The 24,061-nt window shown below is 25.6% G+C and overlaps 2 protein-coding genes across 2 annotated transcripts; one reads left to right on the top strand and one right to left on the bottom strand.

Annotated features, from left to right (window-relative positions):
- Positions 1-8,548: 8,548 nt before the first annotated feature.
- On the bottom strand, positions 8,549-11,366 carry LOC114130073 (protein FAM8A1-like). Its single transcript, XM_027994968.2, has 4 exons — positions 10,875-11,366; positions 10,685-10,805; positions 9,315-9,438; positions 8,549-9,204 (listed from the first exon to the last, which is right to left on the bottom strand). Exons 1-4 carry the CDS (start codon positions 11,152-11,154, stop codon positions 8,869-8,871), a joined length of 861 nt encoding a protein of 286 aa, XP_027850769.1. The 5' UTR covers positions 11,155-11,366; the 3' UTR covers positions 8,549-8,868.
- A 2,548-nt stretch (positions 11,367-13,914) lies between these two features.
- Positions 13,915-23,760, top strand: LOC114130071 (probable pyruvate dehydrogenase E1 component subunit alpha, mitochondrial). The gene is made up of 7 exons (XM_050201068.1): positions 13,915-14,136; positions 17,157-17,216; positions 18,512-18,685; positions 18,775-18,993; positions 20,246-20,494; positions 22,428-22,676; positions 22,791-23,760. Exons 1-7 carry the CDS (start codon positions 14,086-14,088, stop codon positions 22,977-22,979), a joined length of 1,191 nt encoding a protein of 396 aa, XP_050057025.1. The 5' UTR covers positions 13,915-14,085; the 3' UTR covers positions 22,980-23,760.
- The last annotated feature ends 301 nt before the right edge of the window (positions 23,761-24,061 follow it).

A 24,061-nucleotide genomic window follows, 5' to 3' on the forward strand; every position in this document is an offset into this window, starting at 1 on the left:
ATTATATTCTTTGATGCTCGTAAACTGTAATACTGCTCATCGTTATCTTAAAGGTGTGGCTCATGAAGTTTTTAATTGTCTATATACGAACCCGAAAATGCCAGACGGTGCATTGATGTTGCCGCGACATGCCGTAAGCAACCAGCTACCGTTGGTATATATATTATACCTATTATACATAGGTAATACAATACAAATTCTGAACGAAGTCTACAATACCTTTGTATAGGTATGTATCTGATAAGTGATTCGGTGTGCTGAACAATAATTTCGAATGATATGCTGTGCCGTCTAAAAAGTGGCCGTCAGAATGTACAATAAGTCGCGTAGGTATACTGCTTGTCCGTTTACTGCTATTGGCCAAGGGCAATATTTAGGGGAGGGGGAGTTGACTAAGATGAAATAATTGATACTATTACTAGTAAAAGAAAAATGTTAATACTATTTATTATAATTGTTTTAAAATTTCAATATCACGTCTTCTTCCAAAGTAGGATTTATATATAATTATTCATATCCATTATTTAGATAGATTTAATATAGATACTATACCATTTAACTATTTAAGTTTAGTTGTTGAATTTTGGTATTGAATATGTAATGCGAGTGAAGCAATCACTTTTTTTATTGAATCTAGCCTGTTGTACGATTTATCTACATTTTTATATTATAGGTACCTACCCATATTATATAGCTATATAGTTACATAATGTGTATACTTTTATTTTTTAATAACATAATCATTTCATAGCTTTTATTTTATACTCATAAAATATATAAATCTATTATGATATTATATATATTGTTATAGGTAATTAAATACATTGATTAACTATTTAATTTATTAATTAATCAATTTCATTATAATTATGTTATCACTTATCAATAAGTGTTTAATGATGGTATATAGGAAATTTATATACATGTTTATAATTGTCTTTAACAGTATAATAAAATATTATGTAAATGCATAATATTAATATAATGAGTAGACTATTAGAAAGTATACTTTAATACAGTTTTAATTTTTAATCTGTAGATTGGTACTACTAAATACTGATAGCTTATTAAATATTATTATTGAGACATTTTAAAATGTTCTTTCTCTCTCTATTCTTTACCATTTCAATATGCCTACGTCCTACAGTGAAAAGATCAATATAAATGATGACTTATGACTTTATGAGTCATGATGAGTAATTTTTTTCCAAAAATGTTATTATCTACTTGTGAATTATTTGTTTGCAGTATGCTCATACTATAAACATTTTATGTGTTTACTATTTATATAGGTGCATTATAGAATTTACATATATTTACAAACATAAATAAGTTATAAGTAACAAATGTAATATTTGATATCAATTTAATGTAAAAGGCTATATTATTATCTCCTTTATGTTAGGTTGTACTTTGGTAATTATTGAGAAAAACTATATAAGTAGGACGTAGGTAATACAAATAAAAATAAATAGTTTATTCTGACGTAAATGCAGCCGTATAGCTATGTAGGCTCTCCACAACATATATTAGTGTTATTACTTATTATTGAGTGTGTTCAACGATAAAAGTAACACGAAATATTTCGAACGCATGACCTTGAATTTCATTTGTGTTCTTTTTACTGCACAAAGGATTTAGTATTACACAATATTTTAACTCTTTTTCGTATATGAGCGGCTGCAACACAAAATGGTTTTGTATTGCACCCCACCCGCCTTTTTTGAATTCAGACATACATCTATAGTCAGATAAACAACTATCTAACATTTTTTATCTAAAAAATTGTCTTATTGATAGTGATAGTAATAGTGAATTAAGGTTTTAATAAATGCATAATTTATACGTATTTATTGCATTTTTATCAATATTTACTTATGGGAGGAGTGGAGGACTATGTATTTGCAAATTTGCTTGGTGTAATTTAAATTACTACGATTTGTTTAAACTCTCTCTCTATTCACAATAAGAAATAGGTAAAAATACTAAGAGTCAGTTCTTTAAAAACTTTATCATTCAATTTAGAACTCATGAAATGGAATGCAATTCAAAAAAAAAATGTTTTTGAGTTTTTAAAATTCAAGTCAAATATAAGATCATGCTTTGAAATATTTTATTTTATCGTTTAATACACTGTTATTGTATTATTATTATAACTAGTTTTATATAGCTTATTATAAATATTTGTTATTACTCAGAACAGTCAGAAACTCAGAACCTAACATTACTAGCTATAGCATAGGTACTCAATTTGTGTTTAACTGTAATCTGCAGTCATGTCATATATTCATTAGTCATTACTCAACATTTAGATACCAGTGAGTACTGGACAATGATAACTGATTATAGCAAAATTATCTAATAATATAAAAGCAATAGTTAGGTTTTGATTGAGTTATTCATATAATAATTTGATAATATATAATAGTATATACAATATACATGTATATATTTAACATTCATTTTCAAGATCAAGATGTTATTTATTATTATTACTAAATACCAATATATTTTAACATATCTGCATTCTTATTATAGATTCCTGGCCATGTTCGACAACATTTTTTGAAATAATATAGATAATATGAGTGATTATATGACATAAAAATCAGTGAATGCTACAGCTACTTTTAAAATTCTATATTTTTTACGTTCCTGTACTGATTTTTATGGATTCTAGTATAGTAGCTTTTACACAATCAAAATGTTAGATTAAAGCATTTTTACTGCTTTAAAAGTTAATGTTAGACAAAAAGTAGAATCTAGTACTAGTTGGTATTTTAGTACTTTACTATAATTACTTATGATGGCTGTTATAACCCAAAAATAAAAATGATCAGAATAGGTACCTACTTTTTAAAATAATCTGGAAAAATAACATTTACGGAAAAACGAGAATGACAAAACTAAATTATAAGTATGTATTTATTTATTTCAAGCTCAAATTTTGTCCATAACTTGAATTTTTAAATAAAAAACAACAATTTTGGTTATTTTATAACAACTCAACCAATATTATTTTCAGGAAATTTTAGCGACTATTTATTATATTCTTATTTACTATACAGTATATAAGATGAAATTTTCAAAATATTTAAATTAATTTTAAGCTGTTATTAACGATTAACTTATTCACATTACAGTAGGCAAGTCCAGGGTTGTAAACACGGGGAAGGTGTCTTAGGGATTCAAACCTTCCCTCTTACAATATGGAAAGTATGTAATTATATATACCTATTTAAAAAATTTAAAACTACTATTATACATTGTATATTTTTAAATGTTTATCAATAATAGTAGGTAATAGATTATTATAAAGATTACCAAAATAAAAATATAAATTATGTGTTATTTTTTCTTAATTAACTAGGTATAGGTAATAATAGAATATGTTATTATATTATAATAACCCCCCCCCCTCCATATAAAAATTCCTGTCTACGACACTGAGTAAATCGATATTTACTTAATAACTAGTAAATAATATTAATATCAATATCGATATAATTACATCATATTTATCTTAATATAATAATATTTTAATACCTAGTTATTGTATATTGTTAAGTATAAACGATATGTTTTTGGAAAAAAAATAGGTTAAACTACCGTTTTATAAGAATATCAAAACAAATCAATAATAGTTAAAGTTAAAAATGGGTTAAAATGTATGATAGTAATTATATGATACAACTGATACAAGCAGTGGCGTAACACAAAAATCCCCCCCCCCGCAATAATAAAAAATGTTAAAAATAGGTTCCTTATAAAGATTATTATATCAAATATAACCCTATAACCAAAGGTCCCAAATTACCGCCCCCCCCCCCGCAACGCGGGGTCTGCAGGCCATCAGTTACGCCATTGGATATAAGATTGATAACTTATGATATACGTAGTGTAGGAACTTATACATTTACCTGTCTTCCGTTATGTAGGAAACTAGGAACTAACATACGTACCTTTTTTTTTGTGTAAGAACTTACACATCACTTATTATGTAGAAATTAACGTATGTAATTGTCTACCTGTTACTCTCGTGTAGAAACTTACGATTTCCCGATATTCTACCCGATATGACATTATTGCATGTGATTATAAAATCAATTATATAGATGTATATTCGTTGAAACTTCGTACTTATTAGTTATTACCTAATATGGATCAATGCAATAAAATATCTATAAGCATGTAAGCTTGTACATACAATATTGAATATAATATAATATATAAAGGTTAATCCATCTGTGGCCTATACATACAACTCAGCTCACAGAAAAAATTTAACTCATTTAATTTATGTAGGAATACAAGACTATAGTCATTAAATACATGTGTCTATAATAAGTATCAAAGTAGGTAGGTACATTCAATTCAATACACACTATACATGCTATATAGATACACATCTCCATCTAACCTTCTGCAGATTAGGTACAACTTATAATAAGACTTAAAATCCGAATTATATCAACCTATTTAATTTCCATACAAATCCAATTGATGAATTAACATAAAATATGAACTTAAAAAAATAAGAAAGAACTAATGAAGATAATATGCAACACAAAATTATTATCTTATTATTCTTATTGCGGCGCACAATTGCATATAAGCAATTTTATTCTATCTATACGTTTAAGAATTATTGCTGAATATACAATATTTAAATGGAAGTATTTTGTTTTTATTGCTAAATTGTGTAATAATTAAATCTATCAATTATTTTTATTTGTAATGATGAATTAGGTACTTTTAAATGGGAATAAGTATAGCAATATAGGTACCTAACTAGCCTAACTAGGTAAATGTACAACTTATTGTACAATACTCATTTCTGTTTAATTTAGTATAAGTACCTACTAATATTCAATAATATAGTAAGGTATTTATGAATTATGTTCGTTTTTCAAAATAGACTGTATAGGTATTAAAAATTGAGATACCTATCTTTTGCGTATACGACAATCTCGACTGTATGAGAATTACCCATTTGCGCTAAAAAAAAAATAATTTGTTCAATATACAACTTACTTGAGCCAGATTTCATTGCTTAAACATTTTTCAGTAACGACTTGATGTAATTCATATTTAAAGATGCGTCATACATTAAAATTTTAAATTCAAGAATAAACCAAGATAGGTATTACATTTTAAAATGATACCATTAAACATTTTTAAAAGAAGTACCTATAATAGGCTATAAACGCTAATATTTGTATATTTGTGACTATTTTCTTATTTCTCTCTTGTGCTTGTTGTAAAATACTAGAGGATGAGTACCAAAATTGTACAAAATAATAAATAAAATGTACAGGTAGAGAAATTGTATCAGTAATTTTATAACTTGTAATTTTCAATCTGTCTACGCAATAGTACACAAAACTTTAAAATCTATATAGACATATATAAAAACAACTATAACATAAAACTTTATTACTGTACAGATTGTAAATTTCTCTTATAATAATAATAGTAAAAAAACAACTTATAAGTTATAACTTTTGACGTAACCATGTAGGTACTTAACTACCTAAGTTTGCTGCGTTTTTAAATATGAATTACATTTAGTCGTTGTGAAGTGTTTGGTACTTGAGTGGATAAATTTGGCGTAAATGGGTTGTCGGAAAAACATAGCCTTTTTATTTTGGCATTAATAGTCTATACCTACCTGTCTCGTAACGAATTGATTTGTTTTTGGAGCAAGTGGGCAATACCCGACTCTATATTATAGTGACTAGGGAGGACTGTGAGCTGGGTAGGTAATAATTATATTGAGTTTAAATTTCTACCTATCTAACTATTGATTGTTTTGTATTATAGTTTGTTTATTTGTTAATGAAATTTTAGTTACCATCAGTTAATGAGTTAACTATTTAATATTAAAAACATATCGTTCTGTATATTTATTGCAGCCATATAGGGTAGTATCTACCTATATCTTAATTTATATGTATTGTATTACATTTTAATTTTTAAGGAAGTTATAACTTTATAATTATATGTAGATTTAAGGCATCTTTGAGAAATAATTCATACCTATCTATTTTTTTTAAAGTTCTTAACTAATTTAAAAGTCAAAAATATTTTAAAACACTAACGTGCAAACACTGATAATCTTAGCATTTTTAAAATTGATGGTATATGGGTCAATAATTCACTTCAATATTAAAGCTAACAGCATAAAATTGGTTCTAGTAAACGCAAATTTCCTAGGTATGTTGTATTGTATTGTTGTAAGACGGTGATGTGAATGTAATATCTTCTTAATATAATAAAATAAATATAAAATAGAAACACAATACCTTTAAAATCTATTGTAACTATTTGGCTATGTATATTATCATAGAATAATATTTACTAGGCCTATTGAATATTTTACATCACGAACTATTAAGTCTAAAGAAAAGTTAAAATTATATTTTAGGTAAGTAAGTTTTAAAAAGAGGAAAAGTAGGTAACCATTCTGCTGTATAGTGTACAGTAGATTGTAAACATCAAATGTAAATCGTTATTGAGTATATGTAAACTAATGTAATTTATGGGTTAAATTTGAATTAAATGATAAATTATTGCTTACGAAAGTCGAAAACTAATTCCGTAGCTATTATAGTAATTTATTTTACTATATTAGTATTTAGTAGGTACTAATACTACCTAAGGTACCTACTATATCTAATACGGCAAGTTGAATACGTTTATACCAAAAACATTGAATTTACTGTATTATATTAATATTATAATAAGTACTAAGTATATGTTTAGGTACCTATATCATATATTAATATATTATTGCAATAGGTATTAAATTTTGAATTAATTTACCAACTTATTACTGTATAACAGTGTGAATAAGTTCGTAATATTGATAGACAATAACATTAAATTAATCTAAATGCTTAGAACATATCTTTGTAACATATACTTAACTACGTACAAAATTCAGATCCCCAAGAAAAATATTTTTGAATTACTACGAAATATCAAATAACTAAAACCATTATTCTTTAAATATAAGTGCCTATCTAATTTTGTTCAAATTTAAAATTCAAATGTTTTTTAAAAAAGTGCTTATATATATTTTGATTTCAATACGAATATCATATCTTACATAAATTTTTTTATTAACACAGAAAAAACTAAAAAAAAAATTTTGTCTTTAAATAGTTCATACTTATTACTTAATCAAAATATTTTAAAAATTATACCATATTATATATATATAATGCTAATGTAAACATTTGGTTATAAAATTAAGTATCTACATTCTACGGTAATTTGTTTTTGAATTACACAAAATAATAAAATCAAATTTTGTCTAAAACAGCTGATTTACGTAAATATTTCCATTTTCCCCTCCCCTCCCTACAATTATTAAAAAAATATTGGTAATTTTTAATAATTTGGTCTCCAAAAATATTTACTAGATTTTCTTTTTCATCAGACAACTGACAAGGTATCAAGATTGAAAATCAGATCATTTTTAAATTTTTTCTACTAGATATTCGTAAATATAAAAAAATTTCCATAGAAAAACACGTCATTATAGACGCTATGCTCAAAATCTAAAATACATAAGTTGATACCTAACAACTTATTCGACATTTTAGTCACGTTTATTAATGCAGTAGGTATAGTAACAAACACGTATTACTTATACCAACACGTAAATACCTACTAATTTAATTTAAACATTTGTATGTATAAATGTCTATTGGTCGAATAGGTATAAATTATTCGAAAATATTTTATAATATTCAGTGTTCACTCAAGGCCGAAAAATACTATGTTGTAATATTGGAATAATATAATATACCTAATAACTAGCAGATTTATTTATTCCTAATAGGTATTTCTTTAAGACCTAAGTGTACTATCCATAATAACATTTTTGAATGTAAAATACTAATGAGCAATGAATAATGGCCCATTGACATTTTATTTATTTTTAATTTCTGAGAAGGAAGTTAATTGAAATCCCATTGCTAACGCCTAATATCAATACATCATTAGGATTTAAAGTAATCATAGGACATAGATCATGTTATACTCTATGAAAGCTGCTGTTGGCTAAAGCCTTAAGATTTAGAACTTTAATATCTTATATTTCATATAATATAACTTAGAAATTTTAAATAGAATAAAACAAATAATATAACCTGTAACAAAAACATAACTGTCATTAGTAAAATATAAATATAAAAAAAATATTAGTAACTTGTACTATAACTTAATTTAATGTTTAGTTTTGATTAATGGTTAATATTTGCATTACAGTTCTAGATTTTTGTTTTCACCTATGTGAACACGATATATAAATAATAAGAACTATTTAATAAAATATGGTAAATAAACACAATTGTAATTTAAAGCAATTCAATTTCAAACTTTTTTACTAGTAATTGTTAGTTGATAAATGATAATTATCTTATTATGCTACTATGGATAAAACATAAAGCTTGTAGTCGTTTTTAAATTAAAAGTGTAGAAAAATAATTATAACACAAAGCATAAACATTTAGTGTTAAAAAAATAATAAACTATGCAGTTATGCTTTAAGTTCATATAATTCAATTTTAATACCAGTAATAATTTACACTCATAAACTATATTATTTAAATTGCATAATATTTTTAAATAAACAAAACAAAAATTAATAATTAGTTAATAAGTTAACTTAGACTAAAAATACAGAAAATTATACATTTTATTAAGTTGTACAATATTCAATATTCATATTATGTACAAATTTAGATAATATTATAAATTTTTTTTACAATAAAGTATTAAATTACTCAATGTAACCTATATTTAGAGTTATAATCAATACATATTATATAAATTATTATTTATTAATTACCAATCTTGTTACCCAATAGGAATAAGTTCAGATTGCTCACATCTAAGTGGTTGTACAAATTCTACAACCATCGTTCCACATAAGACATCATATGCACATCTGTTTTGATTTGCTGCTGCTGTAATAAAAGGAAGTGGAAACAAAAATGCGAAAAATAAATTTTTAGTGATTGAACGAAGTGTTGCTCGTTTCCAACCAATAATGCCACCAGGAGTTAAAGCAATAACATCAGCTGGTTGACCTCTTATACAAAACAGTTTATCCGCTCGAACAACTGTAATATTTAATAGAGCTTTACCAACAGTTGCTCCTTTAAATATTGTACTACCTTCTAGACAACATATCTAAAAATCAAAAGAATTTTACTATGATATTATGAACATTTTGATTTAAATATACAATAGTTGTGTGTATAGGTAGAAGTAGTTAAAAGTTATTCTAATTTTATAATTACCTCATATAGACAAACTATTATTCGGTGTGTTACTTCTATGAATAATAGTTCCGATGTCACTTCTACTGCTGTAGTATAATCAACATCATCTCGTGTAAAAATACTGTTATATTTAGCGAAATCACTAAAAAAAGATAATTTATTTTATGAATAAAGTAAATCATATCTATTCTAGCTTCAGTATAAGAAGTATAATCTGTGACTTATCAATATGCTATTATCTTAATTATTATTATTAAATAAACACATTAACATATTTATAAAAAATAATACAACAATTTATTTAAGATATTTAAGTATTATATTAATATTTTTAAGTTAAGTATTTACATATTTATGAACTTTATTTGTCATTTAATTTAGGTTACAACTTTATGTTTTAATTAAAATGTATTAATTGTTGAATCCTTAGCTTTAAATAACAAATAAAAAAAAAATTAATAATAATACATTTAAGTTACAATAGCCATAAGCTAGGTTTTGTTTGAATATATTATAGAATATTAGAATATTTACATTTCATTATTACAGTATAAATTGTTATGAAATGTTTTTATTTATGAATAAAACTATGATAATATGGAATAATTAAATACAATGTTCTAGGATACATAAATAAAAAAATACGTATTCATTTTGTGGAATTTATTTAGCTGTACTTATTATATATTTTTTCATTTATTTAACTATCAAATAATTTTGAAGAAATTTTAGTAAGCGGCAGGGTTGTTAATTTTGACTAAATTATTATTATTATTGATAATTAACACATTAACTGCCATATGACAGCCGGTAGTTATTTAAGATATATTTGTTATACGCCAAGCATATTTTTCAATGTCTTCCAAATTTGTATATACTATATATTTGGAAAAAAAAAATGTATTGTATCAAAAAAATTGTAATAATTCCCACTACACCATGATTCTTATTCTAGTGCATTATTGTAGCGCCATAGAAAAGTTAATAATATAAAACCAAATTCATTTATAGTTGCCGGCGGTCATGTAATATAAAAATTTGAAAATTATGGATGACCACCAACAGTCATATACTCATATGCAGTTAACATGTTAAAAATGACCTAATTTTTGTACCCTGCCTAGATTTTCTTTAAATTTGATTACACTGCATTTATTTTTAATGTTTTTACATTAATAATATTTTTTAAACTACTATAAATTAAAATAAGTTCCACATCAGATGTTATTCCTTTGAACATATAGATTTTTAATAATGTGTGTGCATTATATCATTTTATGTACCTGATTATATAACAGATAAAGATTTAGTTACTACCTACTCATTTAAAAAACAATATAAAAATCTAACCACTTTGTTTCAAATAGTAAAATGCAATTTATACTTACATATCGAAAATTGAATCTACTAGAGAGTAAGCAATTAAGAATTTAATAAAACTTAATATTAAAAAATCAATAAATTCAGCTCCAAAACGCTTCCATAAAGACGGTATTTGGCATCTTATCCCTAAATAAACCACATTAAAAAATAAAATCATTTGTTAATTAAAACAGATTAAGAATAATTCATACCTACCCACAAACTGATTGGGTTCAACACTTGGTGTTTCAGTTGTTTCAGAAACAGGCGGTACAGCATTAGGCACAACTTTAGGAACTTCCTTAGGATTTTTCAAAATTTGATGGTCATTTTTTTGTAAAAATTCTTGTTGTAATTTATTGTAATAACATTGATAACTGTTTACAGTATACAACCATGAACGCAGTTGATTAAAGTATTCTTCTCTAATTTCTTTACTTGTCAATTTGGAGTTGTTAGAATTTTTTGATGATGATTTATTTGCTGAACTTGTCATGATTCTTTGGAATATGTAGTTACTAATATTCAATCTACAAACACTAGATACTTCAAGAATTACCAATTAAGCTAAAACATTAAAATAAATTTTTCTAAACTCCTTTGTAAATTTAATGTAATTTAAAAATATTTTTGGTAAAAGGTAATAACTAAAAAAACTATTTTATTTTCCAGTTGGTATTTAATATTTATTAATTATTATACGTATTTCGTATTTTATTGTTATCACATAAATATATCAATATTTTATCTTATCATAAATGTATGATAAGAAAATAGTAATTACAATACGTTTATAAAAATTTTAAACTATTGAATAATTTCATACTTTCATTCTTTCATAGAACAACAATATGAATATATTATTATGATCTTGTATACTTATACCTACCTAATACCTATAATTGTAGGTATATTATTGTATTTTTCAAAATCTGTTTAAATAAACAGTGAATTTGTGTGTAGATGCAAAATGTAGGTAAAATTATATTAATATGTGTTTAAATAAATAAGAATTAATATTATGACTTATGAGCTACGTGTCCCACATTCCCATTTAGGTACCTGTCATAGGTTGCCTAGTGCCAACATGATTTGAAAGAGATAATACCTTATATCTGTGCATATTATTATGATAGGTCTGATTAAACCTTATATACATATACCTTATGGCTTATACCTACTTATACTTATAGAACTTGTAGACTTTATAGTCTTCTATAATTTTGTGCTTGAATATAAAACCACGAATGGTAACCACAGATGTTTTTACGATGAAAACTAAGAGTGTGTTACCATTTTTTTTAAATTGTTATCTTTGTTATTATTTTTACTTTTTCCTATCTGCGTTTAGTAGGTATCTACACATGTTTATAAGTCTTTGAGTAAGGGTTCTCACTTTCTCGGTAGGTGTTTAATTCCTTGGATTAATGTTATTATGTAAATATACAATACGTATACATTATTTTATTTTTTTCCACACTTGTATTTGTCTATAAAACTTAACCTAATAGAAGACATTTAATTTTTAAGCAAAAAAATTATATTTTTACTTAAGCTTAACTTTTCATAATTTCAATGAAAAACCATTGTTGCTGAAGCAGTGAAACGTGAAACTCCAATTTTTTTTAATTAGTCTTTTTTTTCTACTCATGAATTATACAATGAACAACTTCTAGTGTTTATTTCAGACTTTTTATCCCGGAGGTTATTGTAAATTTTCAAATGGGTATATGTCAATATGCCATAGGACCCATAGGAGTAAATAATGTAGGAGATTAAATATATCATATTATACATTTTTTCCCGGATGGAGATATGATTCTAACGTTAAACACTCACTTATAAATAGCATGTATACTTATACCTAATCAGAAAATTATGGAATAATAGGAATTAATAATATATTTGAATTATATATTTATTTTATGTTATTATGATAAAAATCAATCTGGTATATACAATAGGTATGTTTTTTAAATATTTAAAATGACCTACTTAATATTAACCTTATAATTTATTTATACATATTAACTTATATATATACTTTTATAAACTATATATAATAATAAAATATGTACAGACTAATGAGTAATGACAAAAGTTTTACTTAATTGTAGTCTAAAAATGAATTTAGGTAATATTATAATGAATAATAGGTATAGATCTGATATATATAAATAACAATAGGTCAATAGATCACAACTATATCAAATTACGTAGGTAAAACAAAAATTAATTGTACAAACAGAATATGATATAATATAGATAGGTAATAGTAATAAAAAAACGACGTACTAACGTACGTTGTTTTTCTTACTATTGTTTCTTTTATTTAATAATTTGTGAATTTTGCTTATCGAACTTTTTGAATTCATATGTATTAAACTGTTGATTTATTTTACCTTATTTTTACTTTGCTGCTTATTACTTAACATCTTTGAACAATAATAATAATAAAATTGATTTGTATTTTAAAATAAAAATAAATATATGTATAAAAATTATTTTCTGTTGCGACTCTCTTGAAAGAAAATAATTTATACTAGATAATGTTAGCTTTTAAATGATAATCATATAGATGAGCCTTAAGTGCCTTTCAAATATTTCTCGACAATTGAGTACCTTTAGCACTCTTAATATTCACAGAAGAATCTCGTTTGTGTCCATTGTCCAGGGCCTGATTAACCAATAGGCTGAGTCGCTGAGTAGGCCTAGGGCACCAATCGGTCAATGGTTAAATTGGGGGTACTTAACTGGTGACCAGTTCATTGATCAAGCCCTGCAATTGTACATTAAAGTCTGCGATATCGTATAACAGCGGTTCTCAACCTTTTTATATTCGCGTACCACCTACACAGTTTGACAATTTTTACGTACCACCTGACCATTTTTTTGTTTATTAATGATGTTTACAATTATGTTTTTTATGAAGGGTGATTTTCTTCGCGTATACCACCTATGAGCTTTCCGCATACCACAGGTTGAAAAGCGCTGTCGTATAACTATCATATAGTGCCATCGAAGGACGACGTAAGTACCTACCTATGTTTTAAACGGCCAAATGGAATAATATGTAAGGTGTCATAATGATAAATGAATATTATTGAATCGAAAAGGTCCTTAACGACCGATAGCGCCATCTAACAACACTACCATCGCCGTCTAAATAGACCTGCCTTAACATCGATTCGAAAAACGGGCGCTTTGAGCGCACAAAACGCCACGACAGAAATACGTAACAACAATAGTAATAATAATATTACAGTGAACGGAGATGCGCCCGCGTTGTCGTACTAGTGTCCGTAACGCCCTGGCCGCGCATCGTTCCACCACCTTTACACAGTAGCCGGCTAGGTCTACGGACGCTATTGAACTTTACTACACATTTTGACTTTCTTATTATCAATCCACCGACGCCGCATGCACAATGATAACTCTCACTACTACGAAGGTGCCCGCTATCCGCAACACCCTGCAGGTAAACTTTGATATTATAATATCGTTCCAAACGCGATTAAAAATATAATTTTAATATTACTCGTTTATAATTAGTTAATACAGTCTGTTGGTTATTTGTGTACAATCTCGAAATAGGTACCTATCATAATGTAGCGTGCAAAAGTGTAAAATACTCATAAAAAATAAGTAGGTTACCCGTACTGCTGTAATGCGGCGATAAGTACATATTATAATCGTTGTCCTATTATGCGTATTGCGTAATACTACAGAGGGGTATTATTTCGATTTTTGACAAAGATACTCTCTGTAATATCACATTTTATACATTGTTTACCACGTATCATATATTCATATTAATTGTGAACGTACGCGTACGGAGGAATTGGATTCAGTTGGGGTTGCTGCACCGCGCGCCGTATATTATTATCTATTTATTATCTAATTTTTAGGGTGAGCTGCTTTCAATTAGTAGAACACACAGAACTATATAAGACCTTTGTTTCTGCACCTCTTTCAAAATGAAAAATTAATATTTTTAAATACCCTTTATAGAGTTTTATTACAATAAATCATTATTATTAATTGACATTTGACAACCATATTTGATAAACTATTTTTTAGTTTGCTGTGGTAAAATTTATAAAATAAATTGTTCTAAAACAACTGAAAATAAAAATTATTAAAGTCTTTATTAAATATTGTTAAATATAATTGTTGAATTTTTAAAAATGACATAAGTATATTGTATATACCATAAAAAAAGGATAGATAGGTAGGTACGTTAACGTTATTTCGCATCAAATCACACTATAAATGTATGATATGTTTAACATTATACTTAATTTATATGGTTAAAATGTATTCGTTTTATGATTCATATGTATTTAAATAATATTTTTCATATTTTTTTAGTAAGCTCTTCTTAAGTACATTTTCTTAGTTTTAACTTCAATATTTATATAAAAGAAAGCAATCATCACCATTCGGGTGTATTACTTACTAAACATTACATTAAATTAGATTGCAATAAAAAAAAAAAAAAAAAAATGGGTATAAAAATTAGAGATTGAGAAAACTAATTAAAACTTGAAATATTTCAAATTACTGATAGTGATAAATTTTATTTTATTAGGAGCCAATTTTAATCATTGAAAGCAGTACATAATATATATTTATTCATGCCACTTCTTAAACTTTATAACGTTTACTAGTATGAAAAATAATACAAACAATTTTGACCTAAAATTTTTACTTTTATTGCATTAAGAATAGTTTTTAAAACATAAACTAATTAAAATAAAAATCTGTATCACAATCTATTGTATTTTTCATTAGTAAATATTATAAATTTATCTTTCTTAAATAGTATACATGATATATATTTATAATTTTTTTTATTTTCGTGGTGAAGGATTATGAACATTTTTGGGATTCCCCTCAAGATCACTCTATAATTCTGTCTTTTGATTATACACGATATTAGCCCTTAAATATACGAGTATGTTCAAATAAATCAAGATGTAATATTTGTCATTTCACATTTGTTTCATACTTGCCTCGTGCAAAGCACATTTAGTTCTTATGCAAACATACAGTTAATAGTTATACTATGGTAGTACGGTATTTGAAGTAGCCAAGTAGGTGTATAGTTCACGGAGCTTATTATTAGGTGGTTGAGGCCTCAAAGGAATGATTTTCAGAAACGTATAGGTTAACTTTACTTTTAAACTATAATTTAAAAACAAGATTTCAACCTCTAATATTTAGTTATAGTGTAATATAATCACACCCAATTTTGCACTCTACAACATAATGATATGTAATAGAAATTCATAAATTATTACTTGACGAGTAGACCTGACATGTATAAAACAAATACATTAATAATTGAAGTAAACAGGCTAGAAAAGATGTGGATTTACTCCCTCTAGAGATACTCCACTGGCCACTTCAAGAATACATTTCGAACATAACGAAAATGAGCCTATCGAGGGCCTATAGAATCGCACGTTGAATAACAAACGCCGGTGTAGCGCGCAGCGTTTATTTTCGTATACGCGCGGGCGCAAAGCCAAACATTTGATTATGTCAACAGGCATCTTGTACTATGATATTGTATCTGCGTTATAAACGACAGTTTAAGTACACATTAAGTAATTGCGGATCGATAACTATTATTACCTAGTTGTGAATTAATATAGCTATGAAAGTTCAAATATTTATTACGCATCTTTATAATGTTGGTATATATATATCTGTACTATACTAGGCGAAAACTATAGATACATAATCGTTTAATAATGTTTAAACAGCATTTTATATTTTCGATTAGTTGTGCTGTACAATTGTTAAAGGACTTTATTAGGTGTCTTTTGATAATAATAAATTAAGTTTAGATTATTATTTATATACATTTATATACCTACGTAATTTACAGTTAAGCTAAAAAAATCTATAATTAGCATAGACCTTATACTCTGAGTATAAGGTCTATGATAATTAGTCATCTACTGAGTATAATGCATAGAGTAATATATATTACTCTATGGTATAATGGGACAGAACTAATTTTTGTTGACTTTGAAATAAGAATTTATCATGCCAATAAATTTGTTATTAAAAAAAAAAAAAACAATAAACTTATATCAGTTATATAATAATATATTAATGCAACTTTTTAAATAAGTTTTTACACATTATTAAAATAATTATAATAAATATCTATAAATTATTTTAAATTGTAAATACTGTAATATCTAAATGAATTTAAAACGATATTTTACTACTTACTAATCTTAGAAATATTCAAACATAACACTAAACGTCTATACAGTATACATATTTATTATTTTACTATATAACAAAAATATAGTTAGCTATATACACACCAGTATAGCTAATGAATAACATATTTATTAACTGTCATATAATGTTAATAATTATGTATAATATACCAACTTTATAAGTAGGTATTTTTCTAAATATTGAACAAAATATTTTTAGTTTAATTAATGACTTAATTTAATTTTGTTTTTATAGAAGTTAACGCCGACATGGCAATGCAGAAGCCTTGCAACTGATGCCACGTTTGATATAAAAGTTTGTAACATTTTAAATACAATTAGAAAACCTATGTGAAAATGTCATACATTTGGGGTTCTGAGTGCATAATAAATTTTAATAATATATTGCTTTCTAATTTAACTAAAATTTTTAAAAAATATTAGCAACGTTTATCTCCGCATGTAAATGTTCTATTTTCTTATGTATAATATATATAGTTACTTAACAAGTTTTTGGTACTGAAAAGTGCCGGTACTACGTAATTTTAATTTAAAAATAAAAAGTGATAAAAATATTAAAACATCAATTATGAATACCATATATTTAAAAACTATTTTTTTACAGTTTAAGGATTATTTTATGGTTATATATAAACTTTTTTTTTTCAAATGAAATTCAAACTTTTTATTGTAAAATATTTTCAATCGGTAGATTTTGATTGAAAATGTTGATAATATTTAAATCGAAAATACAGTAAATAGTTTTTATATAAAATATAAAATAGATGTAATATTTAGTTTAGTTTTTAATTTTTTATAAATTATAATACTCAGAAGATTTTAACAAATTAATAATAATAATTACTATAATTTTCAAATAATATAACTACAAAACCATTATATTTAAAACCTGTTATTATAGATTATTATCCTAATAAGTATCTACACTAGGTACTTTAAGTTAAATAATTAAGTACATACTCATCGTCCTATAATTCTAATTTAGGTATTTAAATAAAAATGTTTAAAATAAATTTACCAATTGATAATTTACAGTAAAAAAGGTGATTCTAATTTGTAAAATATTAGTTAATACTACCACAGAATATTCTTTAAACGGTAAAAAAAATAAGTATTTGAAAATATAATTTTTAAATACCTACAACTATGTTCAAAAAAATTCCTAAAATTTGATTTTGAATAAATTTATGAAAAATTGTGGACGAAAATGTTTGGTAAATCATATTGTACATGTTTTACGTATTATACAATTTTTAATAATCCTTGTCTAATATTTACTGTTATTTTTATTTTCTACAAATGATCGCTGTTTACGAAACCCATGTATAGAATGATATTAGTAGATAAAAAGTTTAACTTTTATAAAATAAAATAATTAAAACTTACGATCAGTCTAAATTCACAATTTAAATTTCCAGATAAATAATAATGATGTATTGATGTAATACCTTCGTCATCAATATTCTTGAAAAATTAAAGTACAAAATGTATTTAAGTAATTTCCACTCGAATATTATACAAAATGTATTTTATTATTTCATTGACATGTATTAAAATGATAGGCAACTAATAATACTTTTTGGTGTATAGCCGTTCAAACTTCACAAATTAGAATCTGGACCTAGTACTACAGTAACCGTAAGTAAAGAAGATGCCATAAATTACTACAAACAGATGCAGTATATCAGACGTATAGAAACGGCGGCCGGTAACTTGTATAAAGAAAAAATCGTCAGAGGATTTTGTCACTTATACTCTGGACAAGTTGGTATTCGTATTAAAATATTTATTTTAACGTCTATCGGTTTTATTAGCAGCGTTTTTGAAGTATTTCTTTGAATATAAACATATAGGAAGCTTGCGCCGTAGGTATGAAATCAGCATTCCGCGAACAGGACTCAATAATATCAGCATACCGTGTTCACGGCTGGACATACTTGATGGGTGCAACACCTGTTGAGGTACTGAGCGAACTCACTGGTCGAATCGGTGGAGTTGTTCGTGGTAAAGGTGGTTCCATGCACATGTATGGCAAAAACTTTTACGGCGGAAATGGCATCGTTGGAGCTCAGGTTAATATAATGATTTTTATTTTTATTATAATATAGTTAGAAACTATTTTTTTTTTAATTAAATCCTGTATTGAAAAACTATTACCAATTACTATTTTATAGTATCATTATTCATTACATTTCGACCTTTAAAAAATAATTTATATAATTCAATTTTAAGTTAATATTTATTATTTTATTTTATAATACCTATACATTTATCGTGGAATTTTTAGACACAAAAGATATATTATTATATTGGTTGCATGACTGTACAAAAATATCTTTTCAGTTTTCAGTTAAAATTTTTATTTTTTATTTAACGGTCTTTCAAAGAACTTAAGACTATTTCTTCTTATAATTCCTATCAAAAACAAATAAAAATGAGACTTTGAGAAATATTAAACATAATAATTTATAATATCATTAGTACTATTAATTAATAAAATAAATATAGAAATATATTATTGAATATGTTTATTTAATTTAATAATACATACCTAGGTGGCTAGGTACAAAGTTAATAAAAACTAAAACTTTTTGTCCCACTGTGTGAATTAATAACTATTTTGATTAAGCGCCTTTTATTTAATTTGACAAACTTACTATTAATTTTAATGAGTACATAAAAATAAAAGCAAATACAATATTTTTAATTCTACAAATAGCTATAATGTTAGTTAGAAATGACTTTTGTAGTATTTATTTATCGTATCTGTGTGATTAAATACTTATTTTTAATAAAATATTTTGGTATACGTAATTTAACTGCTAATACAACATTGCTATTTAAAGATAATTAAAACAATATTTAGCTGCAAACGATGTCAATACTTATAGCTTTGTGGTAATAGTTTAGGAAGATCATCAAAAAAGTATGATAGTTTTTTTCCTCAGCTATTTTTAATTTTTACAAATATTCATACTTTTATTTTATAATTTTTATTCTTTCCGTGTAAAGTTGTGAAACTTTCAAAGTTAAATTTATTTTGTTCACTGTTGCTTAAAGTTTTTTTTATTTTATAAACAAATAATTCAAAATTTCCAAAATACAAATAAATAGAGATCTTTGGAACTTATGGATTGAAGTAAATATCTAATAACTATACTGGGTAGGATATTAAGATATCATAGTTTTATAAATAAATTATTATCATATAAGTTTCTACTGGAAATTATAATCTATTGTCTCAAATATTAAAAATAAAAATACCTATACTTATAAATTATAATGTTTCATATTTATTATTTTGATCATATTATTTTTGTTTAGGTTCCTTTAGGAGCAGGCGTTGCATTGGCTGCAAAATACTTGGGCACTGGAGGAGTATGTTTTGCTCTGTATGGAGATGGTGCTTCAAATCAAGGCCAAGTGTTCGAAGCATACAATATGGCTAAATTGTGGAACTTGCCCTGCGTATTTGTCTGTGAAAATAACGGGTATGCAATGGGAACAAGTTCGGAGCGGTCAGCTTCAAACACGTCTTACTACACCAGGGGCGATTACATACCCGGAATTTGGGTAAAAATAGTGTAACCATAAACCAAACAACCCTATTAGCTAGTGTTCGTTGATATTTAAAGATTCGATTTAAATATTTTTTCTCAAATGATCGATAATAATTGATTAATGATTATAATTTGACAATCGAATAATTATTTATTATTATTATCGTTTGGTAGGTAGACAGGTAGTTATTTTAAATTTCCCGTGTATATATTATATTCAACCTTATTATTTAAAAGAAATGTGTGAACTTTGATTCATCCTATATTTCTAGTACCTAATTATCACTTATGTTCTATATTATTCATGTTATATGCTACCATAATTTCAGCTACTTTGCCATTTAAAAATGTAAAGATTATGTGCTACGATGACAGGCTTTCTACAACCTCGTAATCTTCGTTTTTCGAATGCTTTTATCATGTCCAAATAATTTTTATCAATACTATCTTAGAAATTAAAAAAAATATTTATTTAAAAACATTGATCCTTTAGTTGGATGGACCACTGATTGTTATCTATACTAGAAATTAATAACTCGTCGTTAAGTTCTGAATGATGCTTCGTTGATGTTTGATCACGGTTTAACACTTCTCGAACAGAACATTTTTAAAAAAAGTAGCGACTCATTATTATTAACTATATTGCCATTTTACACGGTACCCTTCGTTTTTCCCAAATCAAAATTCCCCAACGTGTTTTGTCCGAAAGTCCAAAAACTCGTTTTTTTCCGAACGGTTTTTTCCTGACGAAAAATTTAAAAAAATTGTAATTATGATGATCTATACTGTGGCGTATTTTCTAAATATTATATTTTATATCTTAAACTAAAATACAACTATAATAGTTGTAATAATAGCAATAATTGCTAAACATTCTAATCATTCAAATAATTTATTCCGTGCGATAAAGATATAGTATTTACAAAAAATTACGGGTATCATGCCTTTATCGCACTTTTCCATTGTTATAACGACATATTATACTTTTTTTTAATATTTAATATTTAATTATTACCTATTCTAAATCGTTCATTATGTTATTATTAATTTTATTTATTAATTTGCATTTTATATGCGAATTATAATTTATCGACTTAAATAATTATTCGGAGATAAGGTGCTCGGGAAAACAGGTTACAAGTTACAATATAACTAATAACTAGTAATAAGTAATATCTAACTAATAATTAAACAAAATAGTTAACAAGTTTAATAGTTATACGACGTTAGATAAGATCATGACTTGAGATATGCATTTTAAATGATTAGGTTTGATTTAGTGAGATATTTTGAAATTTTACAAGTCAACGATATTATGATCACCGCGAATGTCATAAATTTTAAAATAAAGAAAAATATCGTAAATGGCTGAGCTATCTAGTGGTGAAAGTAAACAGTAACGTGAAAAGTTCTACACGTTAATTCGTTAAAAAGTTGAAAACTAAAACGACAGATAGCGCTGCTATTATCACTCGGACTCGTTAACCATTAATATTATTTTGATACTTATATCTACAATTCAAAATAATGATCTTGGAATTTGTGATAGAATGGCCTAATTATCTTCATTAATTTATTGTTATACCTTAAGTGGATAGTCCTCTCGGGTTTTTAAATGGTAAAAAAAAGGTATAGTATGTAGATAACGGGACGCCATCATTCGAAAAACTGTAGAAAAAATTGTTGTTCCGTCTTGAAGTTTATCTGGACAAGGGGACATGGTATACAAAAAAGTGACAAAATCGACTTAAACGGACACCGTATTTTAACAAATAAATAATGAAAAAATCGTGGAAAACTAATTTCTAACACTTAGTTGGTTTGTGCGTTCCTTGCTATTTTGTGGGTTTTATAGTGAATGAGATTATCAACGTTTTTTGGAAACAACTGATATTAAGTCACTATATATATAATATTATTTATATTTAATTTTTATTAAAATTTAGGTAGACGGCATGGACGTATTGGCCGTTAGAGAAGCATCAAAGTTTGCGGTGGATCATTGTGTTAATGGAAATGGTCCGATACTTTTAGAAACAGTTACTTATAGGTATTCTGGTCATTCAATGTCTGATCCTGGCACATCATATAGAACTCGAGCTGAAATTCAAGCTGTAAGGATGACTAGAGACCCAATTACATCGTTTAAAGAAAAAATTCTCTCTACCAACCTAGCAACCGTTGACGATCTCAAGGTAACTATTTTAGTATATTCTATATAGTTATATGAATATGAATATATAATTAATTATTATTATATGCCGTGTAAATGCAATTTATTGCATATTAATCTATTATGTTTTATTTAGAAAATTGATAGTGAAATAAAAATAGAAATTGATCAAGCAGTTGTGAAATCGAAGGAAGATGCAGAAATATCACTGGATGAGTTAGCCAGTGACGTATATGCCAAACCACTCGAAAACGAACATCGAGGGGTAGTGCCCTGGCAAAAGATAAAACATGTTAGAATTGGACCAGCCTTTAATATTAAATAAGTTAATTAAAATAAATGATGTCAGGGTAAATGCAATTTGTAAGTGTTGTACATTTTGATGTGATGAAGTCGAACCATATTAGGCGCAGGGTATATTTATTTTTCTGAATCCAAAATATGGTTATTAATATTGTTAATTTGTTGACTTATGAAATACTTGTTATTAAATGTTATTTGTTCTTAGACTCGCTACTATTTTTATTATGGCAATTGTTTGTTCATTTTTACTTAAAAAAGTTTAATAAAATAACACAGATTATTATTTATACTTTTTTAGTCATATTGGATTAATTCGTATATAATGAAAATGGTAATAGTATTATACAGAACAAATAATAAGTAATATCATTGATTATAAATACTAGTATAATAATATGCAACTAATAATTACCTATAAATTAATTAAACCACGAAATTAAATCTAAGTGCCTAATGTATTGGAATTTGGAAATATCTTAAAAACCGTATTTATACCTATTTAATTATTTTACTATATTAAAATAATGCTTTTGGTCCAATCTGTTGCATAAATATTATTGTGAATTTATTGGTGTTGTACTGCGTACTACTTGTACACTTGAACTGAGTTGAAATACTGTATTATATTATATGTATTAAATCATACTGGAATTTTAAAGTTTTTATGGCAATGTGTTTATCGTCTATGTTTATATAACTGTATAAGTGATATCCTAAATAATTATCTTTTTATAATTATATAGTATGAGGCTGATGCAATGTTGATAAAATATTTAAATATATTATGTTATGAACAATGAAAATGCATTACTTTTTTAAATGATGATAATAAGATAGGTAATACAAAATCTTGTTAAGCGATTGCAAACTCTTCCTATTTAAATGAAGTGTAAGCTTTCCACTCTGCAGAGTCTTATCGGAAGAGTTTATCACTGTTCTTATTGTTTTTATTTTGTTAATATAACAATATGTATTTTTATTTTGCGCTGATATATTATATCGTATTATTTTTGAATATTAATTTGACTTACAAAAATAATGAAAGACTATTGCCTGTATTTTTGTTTACTTTTCCCTTTTATTTTATAGATGCGCAAAACCCCT

Source organism: Aphis gossypii, chromosome 2, assembly GCF_020184175.1.
Source record: "Aphis gossypii isolate Hap1 chromosome 2, ASM2018417v2, whole genome shotgun sequence".
NCBI lineage: Eukaryota > Metazoa > Arthropoda > Insecta > Hemiptera > Aphididae > Aphis > Aphis gossypii.